The sequence below is a fragment of the Pezoporus occidentalis genome, unplaced genomic scaffold (assembly GCF_034315485.1).
Source record: "Pezoporus occidentalis ecotype Australia unplaced genomic scaffold, CSIRO_AGI_Poc_V1 ctg109, whole genome shotgun sequence".
NCBI lineage: Eukaryota > Metazoa > Chordata > Aves > Psittaciformes > Psittacidae > Pezoporus > Pezoporus occidentalis.
In genome coordinates this window covers 1,912,286-1,929,776 of record NW_026912875.1, presented here as the reverse complement: position 1 = coordinate 1,929,776, position 17,491 = coordinate 1,912,286, and the positions used below count along the sequence as shown (strand labels likewise).

Below are 17,491 nucleotides of genomic sequence, written 5' to 3'. Positions count from 1 at the left end.
AACCAGAAGGCTCTTCTGAAGAACATGTGATCAATAAAAAGGAAAATATTAACATTAAAAATGACTGGCCATATTTCACATAGGTGCTAATAAAATATACTAATAAACATGCTAATAAAACATAGAAAGAGAAAAAAATATTACTGAAAGGGGGAAGGCAGATGGGGAACTATCACAGCATAAAATTAAATATATTTAGGCACTACTTTTCATTTGCAGTACAACTGTTTTCCCTAAACTTTTCAAAGTTAAATTATTCTACAATTCTTCTTTTTGGAAAAATGAATATAAGTTGCAAGGGACCTTTAAAGGTCAGCTAGTCTAACTTCCTGCTCAAAATAGGGACAACTTCAAAGTTAGATCAAGCTGATGAAGGCTTTGTCTGACCAAGTTCCGAGTATTTTGAAGGGTTGAGATTTCACAAATTTCACTAGGGAAACATTGCAGCAGGTCAGCCACTGTCACTGTGTATTATTTTTGCCTTATATCCCATTGAAACTTTACTGTTGAAACTTGCATCCATGGCCATTGTCCCTTCGCTGCACACTTCAGTGATTAATCTGGCTCTGCCTTCTCTATAATACCTCTGTAAGTAGCAAGAGATGATTGAGATATACACATGTGCTCACAGTTAAACAAATCAAGCTGCTTCAGCTTCTCCTCATACATACTATGCTCTGGTGCCATCACCTTCTTAATGGCTCACCACTGGACTCATTGCAATCTGTGAATACTTACTCTGGACCAGGAGAAGAGGAGGAAGGGATACAACTCAATAACAATGCCACACATGCAGCCTCATGAGCACCAAATATCTTCTCCTTTGACCTGCCGGCTATGCTCCTGCCAATGCAGCCCAGTACAGGCTGTGTTCACCTGCCACAAAGCTGCACTACTGACACATGCTGAACTTGCATTTTGCCAGGACCCTTCAATCCTTTCCTTCTACCTGTATTTTCAAGAGGTATCACTAATGGCCTAATTATGTTAACAGACTCATCTCCATACCCTCCCTTTGTCAGCCCATCACTTGCACTACTACATGCATTTCAACCTAACAACACATATTTTTCTAACAAAGTCTGTCTCTCCTGCCTTGACACAAGCAAGTTTAATGGTTAACACTGATAGTTATCAGCCACACCTGAAACCTGTTTTAAATGAACAGCTAACACCTCAAAGGTACAGTTTCAAGCTTTGCAAATTCAGGCAAAAACAGCCACTTCAGCACTTTGCACTTTAAATTCTGCAGTATTTCTGCACAGCAGCAGCAAAAAAGCACAACGAGAAACGGAAAGCTTAGCCCTGGAGCTCCATTCACTACAGCTGGCCTCCTCTAACTGATCTTTCCATTACACCTTTTTTCACATTATGAAATACCAATTCTAGATACAGCCAAAAGATGTGCCTTATTGCAAGAACTGAGTTTCTAAACTTGCTTAAAAGAAGGAGATATTATTTGAGAGTCCTTTTAAGCCTCCGCTCTAATTTGAGGGAAAAGCATTGGAAGATGGATTCACTTAACAGTGCAAACATTTTCTCATAAACAGCCCAGAGTGGCTGATGCCTACTACCTCGTGCTGATCTGCAATGGCAGGAACAAGCAGACACAAGAATAAAACTAACGTCCTTTTCTTCAGCTACATCTTGCAGCTAACCTGTGGAAGCAAGCACTTAAACCTCTCCCACACAGTCATAAATGGAAGGTGAGTCACATAGTTGAAGCATACTGTCCAAACGACCATGTCAATCATGTACCTAATGCCAAAACATCAGACTGAGATGAGCAAAGAAAAACAGCATATTAACAGAATAGAATAATTCAGCAAGTTGGCATAAACTACAAAACCATGTCTGCACATCAAATATGACAACTGAAGCCAAGTTTTAGGCTAAGCACATCAAAGTAACTACTGCCTGAGGTTTTATTTGCTGATGAAGATGTACCATCAACCTCAGTTTAATCTCAAACCTGATAGATTTCCCTTTTAAAAGCTAGAAGCAAAGTGTTCTGTGACTTCCAAGTTGCCCAGTATACAAACATAAAAGGAGAAAATGTTATCATTACTTACAGGGAACCAGCAGAACAGACTTATTTTAAAATCGTTTCTAAAGAAACTTGACTCCCAGAATTAGCACAATGTCATTAATAAGAGACATTATGCACTTTCATGTGAAAACTACTTTGATTATATGAAATCCACCTTAACAGGAGGCAAACATGCCTGTGAGTAAACTTTTTTCAACCTGAAAGGGATTCATCTTAAGTATCTAACAATAATTTTTTAACCTTCTAAAATCGAAAAGTTATCTGTTCTGTAGTTCAAAGCAACAACAAGAACAAAAACACACCTTCTAGGAATGGCAGCATCTTTTCCTTTCCCAATTTTACAGCAGCTTAATCCACATCCAGGTTTATAGTTCATGTGTTCTGATGAATGACTACAAATTATACCAAGCAGTCTGACCATACCAATTTGTCTGGCTGAAGAAACTAGTACTGTGCAACGACAGCTACCAGATGCATGCAACACAGCAATCCCCACCCAGGGCTAAAGTTCCAAAAGCAGCAGATAAGGCCAAGATGCAAAGTGCTGCACACCCCACAGAATCAGGTGAAGCAGAACAAGCTATTTATTAAAATAAAAGGCAAGTAACTTTTCTGACAGTTTTACTATATGAGCACAGCAGAATATAATTCACTGTACAGCAAACCAAGGAGATACCCAGAAAAAAGAAATCCAGCTAGGCAAGCATTTATTAACTTCATCATCACTAATGACAGTGACACAAAGAGAAAAATATGAGAGCTACCTTTCCTTTGAAGTTGTTAAGATACAAAACCTTAGTTTAAGTTTTGTGATCTGTATTGCCAGATGGCAAAGCATCACCACGTACAACAATACCACAATTTAACTTTTAGTATTAACTGTCTTTAATTCAGTTATGAATGTACAAATCAGATGTACAGTATTACAAGTCATGCAAATTAAATTGCTCCCTATGCTTCTCAGATGTGGAAAGCATAATTGGAATCATATGTGTTTCTTAAGCCATAATGTTAAACCTTCACAATTCGCTAACACAACACTTGTACCTGAGGGGGACTTACAGGATTCATTGTACTCTGACACCTATAAATGAACATACCAGAGTGAGGAAAGCAATAGAGAATTGTAGGTAGCCATGAAAATCAAACAACAGTAATGACAAATGTAATAAAATGATTCACTGTAGAAGAGAACGTCATAGAATCCAGGAAATCAATCACTGGATTCATACTTATGATTACAGTGAAAGCTATAAATACATCCACTTCTTTACAGTCCTCAGCAAAGCACTGATTGCCTCTGTTTGACAGATGACAACTTCCTTGAGAGTAAAACCAAATCCTGAAAACTAATTTATGTGTAATTCTACATGTCTGATGTTATTCACATGCATAAAAATTCACGATTCATCCTGCACATACTTATGAAAGCAACTATATTCAAATTTCTGGAGTGTGATTTATCCTATCGTTTGAAGGACTGAGTTCTACATTGCACCCTACATTTCTTCATAAAATGATAGCTGAAATCCTGTTGTGTCAAAGCACAACTTGAACACATTTCTTAGTCAAAGACTTTCACATATCAAATCTTCAGCCACAATATCAGTTGTTTACAGATGACAAGACTACATTAAGGTCAATGACAGCCAAACTAATACGAGCAACAATGGGGCACTGATGATGATGACGACAAAGCAGCTTTTATGTATGTTAAATTATTCCATATAATGAAATTGGCAAAAAAAATTCCCTATCTATTAAAAAAAAGAGAAAAAAACAAAACACAGGAAAAATATTTTTCTAACACCTGTGAACTACAGTGCTTTTAATTATGAGACATTTAGGAAAAAAGGCAGCTCATTACTGAAAATAATCTAGATAGATACAGTAGCTCGTGTTCCTACAGAATCCTAAACACAGATACAGGCAAAATTACAGCTATTAATTGCAACTAATTTATGTTACTTACAGGCTAATCTTTGTCGTGACTGTTCTGGAAGCATCCAAACTCTTCAGCTTCAAGCTGTCTAAATCAGAATTTGTCTGTCTCTCAGCTGACATACACAGGTCTCCGTTTTTAATCCCATCGGTATGCAAGAAAGCTCTTCCATCCAAACCACTACCATGTTTTAATGCCTTGGTCTCATTTCTGCCTTCAGCAAACACCAAGGCAGTGTCTTCTGTCTTAGCAGCCAAAGAAACTCTGTGAGACTCCAAGCCATCTTCTCCAAAAGCTGCAGATATAGTTCCCTTTTCCAAAGTTCTTTTTGTCATTGGGTTACTCTCTGGTGATCCTAAAGGTTGTCTTTTTGAGGAATAATCTTTTACCTGACCCTTCAAACCAGTAGGGGAAATGGGGACAGCATCTGACTGATTCTTTTTGTATGATCTTCTCCTTGCAGTGGTTGTGTTTGTGATCTGCTGCTTGCCTTTGTCAGCTTCAGTTTTAGATGTCCCTTTGTGCGCAGATCCAACCTTTAGATCCTGAATATTACCTGGAGAAGAGGAATTCCTTTCAGGAGTCTGTTGAGGAGACTTTGTTTTTCTTTCTGAGTTTATTACCTTGTCTGAGAACACCTCAGAAGGGACATCATCATCAAAACCAGATTCTTCTCTTGCAGTAATCTCAGTCTGGTTTCTCTCTCCGTTTGGAAGGTCACTAGACGTCTGAGATTTTCTCCTTTTTCCAGATCTTTTATGAGCAGATTTTTTATCCATTGTGTCAAAGTCACTACAATTTTCTTCCGATGTAACAGTCACAGGTTCATCAAGGAGTTCTTCTGTTTTTCTAAGATAGATATCAACTGTTAACACTCTAGCAGAATATGTGTGCTCACTCGCTGCAGATTCCAACTCGTATGGCAAATCCCTTGGTTTCGCATGCCCAGGCTCCTCAGCCACCCACGTGTTCACAAGCTGCTTGTGGCTTAAGATACTCTTCTCTAAGTCTTCACTAGAGAAATTTCTCAAGCTTTTTATGAAATCTGGAGTTGTAGAATTATTTATATCTGTGGTGGATTCTTTCTCCAGTCCCAGGGTTTCCACATTGAGGCTACTCTCAAAGAAAGAGTTTTTAATGGTTTCACTGCTGCTGCTCCAATCTGCTGACCATTCGCTGTCAGAAGATACTCCTCTACTACTCCATTCTGAAATGGTATCACGATACAGCGTTCCTGCTTCCCCACCAAAATGATATTCCTGCGTCTCAGAAACAGCACTTACGTCTCCCACTTGCTTCTGTACTTGAGGAGCTTCGTGTCCTTCCTTTGAGTGCCTACAATATATTGGCTGTACTCTGTGAGGAGAAACTGACCCCTCCCCTTTTCGATGCGAAGTGTATTCTAGGGAACTTTTGACATGTTTCCTTCTCCCTGTACCAAACAAATTTCCAAGTCTTTCCAAAACTGGCTTCTTTTTAGTCTCTTCTCTGGAAGAATCCGGAAGTTGTGAGGTGGACTACAAAACAAACAAACAAACATTTGGTTAATGTCAAAATTTTATAATATGTTTGTTTTTATTAGCACCACCTAGGATTCCAAAGGACACAGTGAATATGAACAGCTTCCTGAACAATATTAGCTCTCAAAAAAGAACAAGAAAAACAAAACCCTCAAAACCAATTACAATCCAAAAATCCTTCTGTATGTTTTTGCCTGCATTCATTTACAAGTACACTCATCTTGCCTTACAATATTATCATTATAATGTCTCAAATCCAAAACTTTTGCACAATGAGTTAACATCACACAGAATAACAGAGGAAAGCAAGCTGGTGTCTGCAAGGTTTGAGACAAACTACTATGTCAAAATTTTCCTTACAAAAACAAGACTGGTGAGTTTAATTTTCCTCTTCATACTGGCTGAGTTAGTTTTGACACTCATGCTGGCAAAGAATAGTTTCAAAGGCGTAAGTTATATTACTATTCATATACTTCTCATCAACAAAGTCCAGCAACTACTTGGCTTGCGTTTTGGGCTAGAAAACTCAGAAATATAAAAGCCACTGCATCATTCAATGAGCATTACTGGGTCAAATACTACCCTGGATTACTCTTGGCAAGTTTTCCCTTACAACTTCTAATTAACATGGTAAACAGGAAACACGCAACAGCATTGCCGAGTACACATGCATATTTGCATTTTAATATATTAGCACTTTTTACATGCCGGTACGATGAATACTTGTTTTGAGATGCCTATTTCAAAACACCGCGAGTATTTCCTACTTCGGGGGACCGGACCTCCCCAGAGGAGAGGGCACCTCTCGTCAGCACGGACGTTTTAGAGGAGAGGGCACCTCTCGTCAGCACGGACGTTTTAAACCTGGGGGGTTTTGTTGCAGACACCGTGACCGCCTGACAGCGCCCACGAGTCTCCACCACCTGGAGCGCCCGCACCCTCCGCGCAGCCCCGCGGCCACCCTCGCCCCGCCGCGGGGCGGGCCCAGGGACCCCCGCCGCTGCCTCCTTCCCCGGGGACGGCTACGGAGCACTAGCGAGTACAACCTCACCTCCCAGCCCCGTGAACCCACCCAGAGGGTGAAATCCCTAGAACCCGCCGCTGTTCTCCCCCCGTCCCAGAACGGGATGAGCGGGAGGAAGGAGCCGCGGACGAACTTTAACCGCCCGGCTCCGCAGGTGCCGGTACCTACACGGGCCTCAAGCGGCCCCGACACTCACCGCCAGATGCGGCTCGGCGACCCGTGCGCAGAGCTGCCCCTCACGCCGCTACCCGCACGGCTGCCCGGACGCCAGCTGTCTGGGCGCTCCGCCTCGGCCCGCCCCGCCAGGGCGCCTCGGCCCGCCCTGAGCCACCGCCCCGGCCGCAGGCAGCGGCTCCACCGGGCTGGGCGGCCTCTCTCGGCCACAGAGGGCGGGTGGCTGGGTAGCGCAGGCCCTCAGCGAGGGCGAAGGCCGAGGGGCAGCGGCAAGCGCGGGAAGGCGGGCGCCCTCGGCCACGGGCGAGGCTTCCGAGGGGGCGGTGGAGCGCGAGTGGGCGCCGCGCCTCGTACGTGTCCCGGCAGCCCGCGCTGCGGCGGCTTCCTCGTTATTGAGGGCAAAACACCGCCCCGGGCAAAACCGACAAACTTGTGATGTTGAGGGAACAGCGCCAAGGGTGGAAGGCGGGCAATCCGCGCCGCCCGGCTGCCGTGAGGGCTGCCCGGCCTCAACCAGCGCGCCCATCACGGAGCCAGCGCTCCACTCCGCTGGGGCGAGGGGACGGGACGGGGATGCTAGGCCGGGGACACTCGCTCTCCTCCTGTTACCGGGTCATAGAGGGGAGCCGGGGTTGAGTGCGGGCCACCAGGCAGTCGGCACCCCCTCAGTCCCAACCGAGGGGAGGAGGCGTGGGTCTCCGCAGCAAGTCCCGCGGCGGGACCTGCCCGGGTAGGCATGTTGGGGCCGGCACCGCCCGGCGGTTGAGCCCATGTGGGAGATCTCGGTTCAGAGCCCTGTAGGCAGATGAACCCGCGTTCTCCACCTCCCAACCAAGGGCCGGCAGGCGCGGCTGCCTGCCGCGTCGGCCTGCCCCCGGGATCGCGGCTGCAGGGGTTCCGCGGGCTTCCTTCCACCTCCCGCCGCCGCCGCCAGTCCCCTGTCCTCGGCCGACGCGGCGTGAGAATGACTCCGTGGCCTAATGGTGCCGGCACTCTCCCCGGGCGCTCAATTAGTATTTAATGTTTAATGAATGCTAAACTACTCCTCTTCTAATTAACGCTTAATTAGTTATATGAAGTGAAACAGCTTCAACAGGAAGGACCACGCAAGGCTCATTTCGGCGCTTCTGAGGCCCCTACGCGGAGGCGGGAGAAACACCAGGTCAACCCGCCGGCGGCTGGTCAGGCGGCCTGCCCTGCGGCGTGTCTAGCCCTCTGGCTATTGGAGAAAATGAGGCCTCTTTTTATGCACTTGCTTCCTCCTCCGGGTGAAAATGTGTCAAGTTAGTGATTTTTGCTTCATCAACAGACTAATATTTGGCCTCTTCTGTAGAACCACCCCAAACATGAGTCGTGAAGCAGTCTCAGCTCCAAGAGACCCTACAGACCCTACTACTGCCAGAAACAGTGTAGCAGTGAGGGTTGCCCAAGCACATGAAAAATACAGAAAACCTAAACTGTTAAATATGTAGAGCAAGCTTTTCATACTGCAAACAAACAGAAATTCATGGCGACCCTTGTCTTTGCCAACCTTTCTTACATGTGTTACTTACACAACTGATAAGCAGCTGTACCCCCAGTGAGGTCTGATGTCTGCACACTTAGTGATCTTCTACCAGCAGGTTTTCTGATAGGCAAGTCTATGATCATGACCCTGAGATTAAGCTTTTTGGTTGTTGGGTTGGTTTTGATTTTATTTAGAGATAGCGAAATAATCTGCTAATGATAAAGTTTGATGTCTGTGCTTCCCTCCCTTTGATGATTTCTTTCAGCCAGTAGAACCAAAATGCTCACTTAAAAGAGCAGCTGAGGGCTGCACTGAGTTCATGCAGCTCAAAGTGCTTTAGTGATAACAAAACCAACTTTGAATTTCCCTATCAGATCCAACAATCATAAGTAATGCAGCCCAATTACTATCTAATTTCTTGATTCTACACATGTATTGCCAGTAATAACTAATTGTAGGGAAGGGATAAGGAGACAGTAATGAACGTTGCTAGCTAAAAAAAAAAAGTAAAAGCATGACATTTTCAGGAGCACTGAAAGCAAGCCAATGCAGAATTACTGACAATAATTTATCTGAAAATTCATAGTAACTGCAAGTGTGAGGAGGATGCATATATTGTTCATATTGAAAACTGGTAAAACACCAACATTTCACGGGGGGGTAGAACTAGATGATCTTAAGGTCCTTTCCAGCCCTAACTATTCTATGATTCTATGGTTATGGTGTCAATCTACATATTGATATTTGGATGTAAAATAGCTGTCAGTCTTCTAACTTAGCTGAGATTGCATTATCAACCTGACAGTCATTATTACACTTGCAGTCAAGCTTTGGGTTTGCAAGATTGCCCTTGGAAAAAAATAGTTATTTGAACTGTGGATCTGGATTTCTGTCTTCCCAGCAGCTTATTTTCATAAAGTCCATGGGAACTTAATTATCTTTGAGACGTCTCCCCCTTTCAAATGTAGTTTAAACTGTCCAAGTTCAAAAGGTGTTGGATGGAAGGGAGGAGGGACAGTCACATAAGCCTTGTTTCCTCAGGGAACAAGGCTAAAGATTTTTTCTTGATCTTGAAATAGCTGCCCTATGTAAACTGTTTTGAAGTAATTTCTTCATACAAAGTACCTTAATTATATACAGCTCTTTCAAAACACATAAAAGACCAGGTACTTGCCCTGAAGAGCTTGTATTTTAACTCAGATAAATGTAGGTGAGCCAGTATTGCCAGTGCAAGAGGGCACAGAGACTGAGCTTCTCAAGAGGCTTCGAAGTGGGGCCCAGCCTGACAAAGCACAGCACAGGAATGCTTGACTTCCAGAGCACAACACTGAAATGTTTGATTTCCAGAAGGCAAGAAGTATCCTTGCTCTGCAGATCTGGCTTCTTCAACATGTTTCTGCTCAAACACTCTTACCCTTGAGACATGAGCTTTTTCAGAAATCCCTGATCAAAGACACTGGCAACTAAAGAAAAAAAAACAGAGGACTTGCCTATCCATTCCTTGGACAGTGTAGAGGAAGCCATTTCAAGTACAGTGCATGAATCTTTAAAGCGGTGTTCTAATCTGAAAGCAAAATGCCGCCTTCTTAACCAAGAAATGTAAATCTTGTTTTATTTATATTCATACCTGTTTATGTTAGCATTGAAATATTTCCTATGTTTCTGGCTGGGTCTTTTTCTCATTAGCTAATATAAGTTGCCACAGCCAAACCCCTAATTTAGCAATGTAATTAAACATGTGCTTTCCTGGTCGCCAGTGGAGAGAACGCATAAACTACTGTGATTTGTTGAATCAGGACTTCAGGCTGTGTCTCAAGGGATCAATTGGATGTTATTTTCTTAGATTATCTCATCTGAGTCAGTTGAACATGACTGAAAATACTTCTTAGAGCACACATTATAGAAAAAAGTAGTATTTTTACTAGTCATTAGCAACTTTGTGGTAACTAATAGGTGGTAATATCTAGTGTGGACAGTTCTGTAGTTTAAACATTTATTTGCTAGCTTATGTTTGCCTTCAGAGGGGGAAAAAGCAACAAACAATATTTAATGAAGAGTAAGTTTGAGCTTTATCATTCAGTAGAAGGTCATAAATAACTGAAGTTCAGGTAACATGCAAGCCTCTGAGACCCTTCTATCTTTAACCCTTCTAAGTTCATATTGGAATGACGGTAACTTTGGGTACCTTTAACTCACAGTATCATATTCTTACAACCATAAGAAGCAGAAAGTCTTGGAGTTCTAGCAGTCTAATGTGCATTAGCAGGCTAATGTGCATTAGCCAAAAACATTTAAATAAATAAACTACTACTCTTCAGGCTGTAGCAGCATTCTGCAACAACTGAGTCTCACATATTCAGCAATAGCAGTGCCAGGCTTTGTTAGGCTGAAAATTCATCTGGAGTATTGCTGGTACAATGTGCTGGTAAAAAATACTAGAAAAATACTAGAAAAAATACTAGGAAAACTGGACATAAGGATGTACAAATCAAAGCTAAGAAAGAAAAGTCTGAGAAGTCAAGACCCACTTCAAGTCCTACTGAGTGAGAGAAGATGTCATACTGCTGTCCTGCAGGTGAGTGTCCTAATTACTGGTAGAGAAAGAGGGCAGTTGTAGACAGAAATAAAGGCTTGCTGCTTTTACTTGTTTTCTTATTTAAAAAGCATGGGAAAAAAAAATTATAGCTAACAAAACATTCGACCTGAAACAATTTTTTTGTTTTGTTGATTCACTGAGGGGAAAAAAAGCAGTTATATTTCAAGTTAACTTAAACTTAACCAGTTACCTTGCCATCAGTCAACTACATATGAATTACTTCAATTCACTGTAATTTTTGTTTATGCTGACCCTTCAGAAAGCCACAAAAGAGAGGTTGCTATTTTGAAAAGTATGACTTACTTACTTACATTATTTTAACCCACACACTGCCTTCTTCTGAATTCCAACAGTTTGGCATATACACATTACATTTTTTTAGCATTTCTTTTAAATACATCAGATTCCAGGCTGACAGTGTCCTCTTCTGAGTCAAAGAAAGCAAACACTTCAACAAGTCCACTCTAGCACGGAATTTACTCCCTGCCTCTTCCAGCTCTTTGCCTGCCACGCTTGCAGAGGATATAAACAGCAACAGCTGGATTTTAAACAATTTCAGCTTTACCTAAGCTCTGTATACAGGGAATGTAGTTATCTAGCTCAGGGAACTTACCTGAGATACCAAGGAACTGTAAATGTGAGACTTTTAAGCAGAGAGAAGTGAAACAAATCTAATTTTTCTTAATAGTCATATTTTTTTCCATGAACTATTTGTATTTTCTATATTCTAATATGTCAGGGTATTTTAGCAAAACAGTTCATGTCTTCAAGAGACAGAACCTGTCTGCTTACAATTTATTTTTTCAGTGTAAAAATAAATTTTTAGCTCAAACATACACTGAAAATTGACCATTTTGCAACAGTAGTAGACTATAAGAATTAGTAGTAGTTGACTAATAAGAATACCGAGCCTGCATGTTTAACTGATATTTTAATGGAAATAATCAGATCAAGAAGCATAGGTGTAACTATTAAATTCCATATTATTTCTTAGGTGCTAAACACAGAGATTAGATATTGTATGTAAAAGAAAACCCCCAAATCCAGCAAAACTGAAAGAAACAAATCATGCAATATCAAGTAAATAGAAATCTTTTGAAAAAGCTCAGGAAAGACAAAGACGCATAAGTAAAGCTTGAACAGACCTTTACATGACTATTTAGGAAACAAGGCTGATAAAAAAGAACAGGCATGTCAGAAAAGGCATGCCTGCTCCCATCTCCTCTTCCCCAGAGCTAGTTATTTCCATATACTAAAGCCTTTACCCCCTCCCCTCCTGTCAATGGTAGCATCTGTCAGTTAAAGAAACACTTTATAAAACTAATGGAGATCAGTTGATTATATGATTTTTAAAAAATGTGTATTAACCCAGAGATTTGTAGTGGGGTTTAAAGGGGGGGAAAAAAAGCGTGCTGTTTGCCTTACCATGATGATGATAATTCTTTCTGCTGTTTACAGAAGGATAAACAAACTATGGTGTGTGAGATGCAGTCCTATGTGTCATTAACCAAACCCTTTTTCTTAGCAATCCTCCCACGCTTTAACCCCTTCTTTCTTCTGCCAGCACTCGGTTAAAAACAAGCAAAAAAAGGAAGTAGTATCTGACTTGAGCCTTTCCAACTGATAAGTCATTTGGCAGACAAATTATAACTATGAAACGGACTCAATTAGAGGACAGGAGAAAGCTGCAGATGGGTGGCAGCAAGTCCTTCAGTAAACACCTCTATAGAAGCAGAGAACCTGCTGCAAAGAACTGTGAACTTAGTGTTGGGCAAATGCCTTACGTGCATTAATTAACACGCAATACTAGAATGTAGATATGCAACAGTAGGAAAAAATGTACCACACACGTTGGTTCTCACAAACTGTGTTACTGTCTTCTGTTCCCTGTGTAAGATGTCTAAAGGAAAAAAATTACTTGTGCCTTTTTCAGTAAGAGATTGATTTATACAGGCATCCTTGTTTTTTCACCTTCCTAATTTGATTTATTAAATCTCTATTTTTCTGGTGATTTATGGTAAAATTATACTAAAATGGGACTTGAAAAAAGCAGAAAAGAAGCAGCATCAAAAGTAGGAGCAGGGATTATTCAACACTGAAGAAATGAGAGAATATTTAAACTCTCCTGAACTTGGATGACTTCCAGAAATAAAATTATATGCAAAAAATAGCATTAACATAAATTATTGTACTTGTAACTCTTTGTGTTTCAATGTAAGAGAAAGTGAGAAAGTTTGACATGGACTAGCTTCACATCTTTGCTCTCAGGATTTTGAATCTTGCTGCTGGGTCAGAGCCGTATTATTAGATAATCTACTCAGTGTAAAGATTCATCAAGACACCATCTCTTCTGAAGTAAAGAGTAAAAGTAAACATTTATTATCTGTGTTTTGTTCTGAGAGACAGGAACTTGAAAGTACTTTTTCTGTTGAGCAATAGAGGACAAATGGCAAAAGCACAACTAATATATGTAACCTCTTTCCTTTTTTAAATTCTGAATGCAATTCAAAATTATAAAGAATACGGTACACAAGTGGTTTTGCATTTACTAGGTCTCTTCTGTTTTGTGACAGCATAGTGTCCTGTTGCTAACTAAATGGTGTATATTGGTAAGTACAGATTTAACATGAGTTGTCTAATTTAGATCTATAACTTGGTGCAACACCTCCCAGTTCTTTTTAGATTGCAATTTCTGTATAATTACTGGGGATAGGAGATGGGCTTCTTTGGCTGCAAATCTAGGAGTGTTTGTACAACAGACTAAGCCATAAATCTCTGGAAATCAGCTTTCTTAGGCACCATCAATCTTGATCTCTTCCCCTTGCTTTCATGCAAAATTATTGCTGTCATAGGAGCTCCACAGTCTTGACAGTTTATGACATTTGCAAAAGTCTCGCAGCATTTCAGGGCACATGCAAGAATTTTGTGAAAGCATCAGTAAATTGCAGAGCAACCCAAAGTCAGATACTATGACAAAGACTGATATTTTCACTAACACTACTGAGCCTACTGTCAAACAAAACCTGCGGATAGGTCAGCTAAAAATGGACAAGCGACAACTATGTTTTCCATTCTGCATCATTCTCATCTAAGAAAATGTATTTTAAATAGCAATCTGAATTTATTTCTTTGCTAAGCACTTAGATACAGTAAAACTGATATATACTCTCAGAAGAGAAATTACGCACACTGAAAACACCTTTGAAATCAGACTGTGGAAACGCTATTTAAATAATAATCAGACTAATTGTAATCCTTGGATCTCATTCCAGATACTCTATTCTGTCTCCTCAAGACTGTTCATACAGTTTTACATTAAATGATTGTGGGACAAAGAGGAAATAATCCTAGGGAGCCATATATAATATTAGCCTTTGCCAAACACGGCACTGATGTGGCTGCTCTGTGCTGGCTAACTGAGCTGGTTCCTCCCAGGCTAGCTTGGGCATCTGTACATGATTCTGCATGTAGCTCAAGAGCAAGGCAGGATTTCTAATGTGCTCCTGTGCCCAATCTTTCTTGTTAGCTAGTTCTAAATACTCAGCAGATGGAGGATATAGATTGTCTCACTCTCTGCTTTCACTAGATAGGAAACCTAGGTTCTTACTTCCAGTTCTGATTCAGGCTAGGGAAAATATGCCTAGGAGTTAGTTTAACTAACTAAAGCACGTACGTGTTTTAGTCCTTCAGTGCCTCTAGCTCTAGATACCTAAAAGTAACCTGTTATGTCATTGAAATTTAGAAAACTGGGGTTCTTTTCTCTGGGTAAAGCAGATAGTCTGGAACTATAAATGGAAAACTAAAAGCCTTTTGCTAGCAATGCAAGGACTTTCCCCAGGTCAGGCATAGTAGACTTTCCCCAGGTCAGGCACAGGCATACAGGGCAACAGGCAGAAAGCCATCCTTCTGAGTGCTGTGGTATTACTGTGAGACTTACTGTGAGACTGTAAAACTGCAAAAATATCAAGATGGTAAACAAGCTGCAAACTGGACTGCTAACCTGACCAAAGCCAAATTTCATAAAGAACAAAGGGAACTGCATGTTTGACATGCTTGTTTTGGGAAGCTAATGTGATGGTCCTGAAACAAGAAAAAACTACTGTGTGTTTATGACTGTGAAAACCATTTAGTAGGATGAAAAATGACAATATTTAATCAAAGTGTATTTAAATATGAAATTAATAGAATCTCTCTTCTCCACGGAAATTCTGACTAAGTAAAATGCAACTTCTACTACACGTTATGCCAGGGTATCATTCGGTAGCTTTAAACAAACGGCATCTTTCAATTGAAATGTGTTTCAAGTCAACCCCTCAATATGAAAGCACCCAACACAGCAGTTGCTTTGGAAAATTTGGACTTGACAGTCTGTGTGCTTCAAACAGCCCTTTTGTAAAATGTATAAAGTGTTTACACCCCTTGATAACTTCTCTGATGTACAGATTTGTCATCACATACAGAGGAAGACTATTAAGTACAAGGAACTATTATTACCAAAATACCATATCCTGACTTTATAAAAATGGCTGGACATCTCATTTTATGTTTGAATTACAATGTTATAATTTAGCATTTATTCTAAATAACAGTGTTCACCTAAGGCTCCCAGAATTCCCTCAAACTAATTATAATAATAATTATTACAGGGAATTGCCATATTGTTAATTAGAATTGACTTTATAAAACCAGTACAGAGAAGATAGGAATGACTCAAGACCCACTGGTTCCCTGCAGTGCAGTGAGCAAAAATTAAATCAAGTGGAATACTCCTGCAAACTCTTTGCTCTTAATCCCACGATTACATCAGTATCGTCTAAATATTCACCATTAAGCAAGAGAAACCTCTAAGAGAAAATGCTTTAATGAAATGCATTTGTATTCTTAGGTGTGTTTATTTTAGGCTCTGAACAGAAGTAATTAGCATACAAAACATTAAAATAAACAATATGTGTCTGTCCAGAAAACAGATACCTTATTACTTCTGAGGAAAAAGGGAGATGTATGTTTTCCTGTTATTACAGATACCCTATTACAGACATGTTGCATTATCCTACACTGCAACCGAACTACTAAATGCTAGCTGCTAAAGAGGTCTAACTACAACAGCAGTTAAACCTCACTACTGTTACTACTGGATAACTAGGTAAAAGTTCAAATTCCTACCTGGTATTCTTAAAAAAGTATTCAGGTCAACTCTAAAAATATATTTTGTTGATTATCAATAACACAGCAGGGAATTGGATCAAACTGGATGACGCTGTACTGTTCAGAAGTACCAGCATTTCCAGGAAATGTCAAGAAACACACAGGTTTATTGAGTCTGCGCTTAAAATTTCTGAATAAGAAGTTAGTACTACATCAGTTCTAGTGCTGGGCTCAGACTACTTCAGATCCTTTCTAAATAAAATATGGTAAAAATACTCCATTAACAACTCTTGGGGACCACTTTGCATAAGCTTGCCCCATTATTCGTCAGGGCTTGAGAATGTAGGAGAGAGATTGTTGTCTAACATTAAAACCTGGTAGACAGCAAGTGCTTTCTGTACATGGAAGGCAGGCATGTGTCTTCCCTCCCATTCCTACTCTACCGCTTCCCTCTCACAGCTTCTTGGAACCTGGTAGGAAGGTGGGGGTGGCAAGACAAATCTCTTCTGCTCTGTGTGGTTCTCCTCTACCTACCTACCAGTTTAATCTGCAGGTGATTCCATCTTTTGTCTCTGCTGCAACTTGGGCTTTCCCAGCCAGCCACATGATGAACCTGACAAGTCTATTAAGTTTCCCAGCTGCGCACAAGGCTCTGAACAGGAGCCAGCAACAAGCAGGGTGAGCTTCTGCATAGCTGGGCAGCTGCTTAGAAAAAAACCCTCACAAACTGCCTATACTTTTTTCATGCTTGGAAAGTGATTTCCCCCCCCCCAGGACAATATCCAAGAGTCAGGAATTTATCTGATAAAAATTAAGTCTTATATGTCAAAGAAAAAACCCTCAGCATTCCCAGAAGCAAAACGATCATAACTCTCCTTGAGAAGGGGGAAAGGGAATACCCAGAATTACCACTGATAAGCCATCTAAAATCACAAGTTTCTTTTAATCTCAATTCTGGTTGCTAAACCAGCATAGTTTGTTTAGGTTTTTATAGTTTTTAAAAGCTACACTTTTCAATATCTGTTTTTCCCCTAGACAATTATTCTGGTTTTCAGCAAATATACCCTAAAAATCAACTTGGTAAAATGAGAAGGAAACAAACAAACAAAAAAAAGCTGGGGGGAAGGGAAGTGTAAAGAGGGGAGAGGAAAAGAGGATACCTTTTTAATTGCATGCCATAGGTATAATTTAGAGGGAGTTACAATATTAAGTTCTATCATGAAAAAGAAATTATTGTAGAACAAACCTTTCTATTCTGTTTAAATCTTTAGATACTTTCTGCAGCCATAACACATTCAAAACTTATCTGTTGAAATGTTACCCACTGTGATTTTGAAAACTGTATGAACAATGCTAGCTTGTAGGTATGGTAGATTGGTTTTTTTTGCATCTCTAAATCTTACTCAAACAGTAGTTTATGCAATTCTTTATTGAAGTGGATCACACTTTGCTTTTGCAGTTCTTGAGCCATGGCAGATTGAGTGCTTGTTTTAAAGGGATAAGTGAAGAGACATTCCAGCTTATTGACTATAA

The 17,491-nt window shown here is 40.6% G+C and overlaps 1 protein-coding gene across 1 annotated transcript in view; it reads right to left on the bottom strand.

The window, feature by feature from the left end:
• The window catches only part of CRYBG1 (crystallin beta-gamma domain containing 1), a 98,457-nt gene that overhangs the window by 38,203 nt on the left and 42,763 nt on the right, over positions 1-17,491 (bottom strand). Inside the window, exon 3 of the mRNA XM_062624710.1 lies at positions 4,023-5,509. Coding sequence (XP_062480694.1) covers positions 4,023-5,509 — 1,487 coding nt within the window. The remainder of the gene's footprint in view (positions 1-4,022; positions 5,510-17,491) is intronic.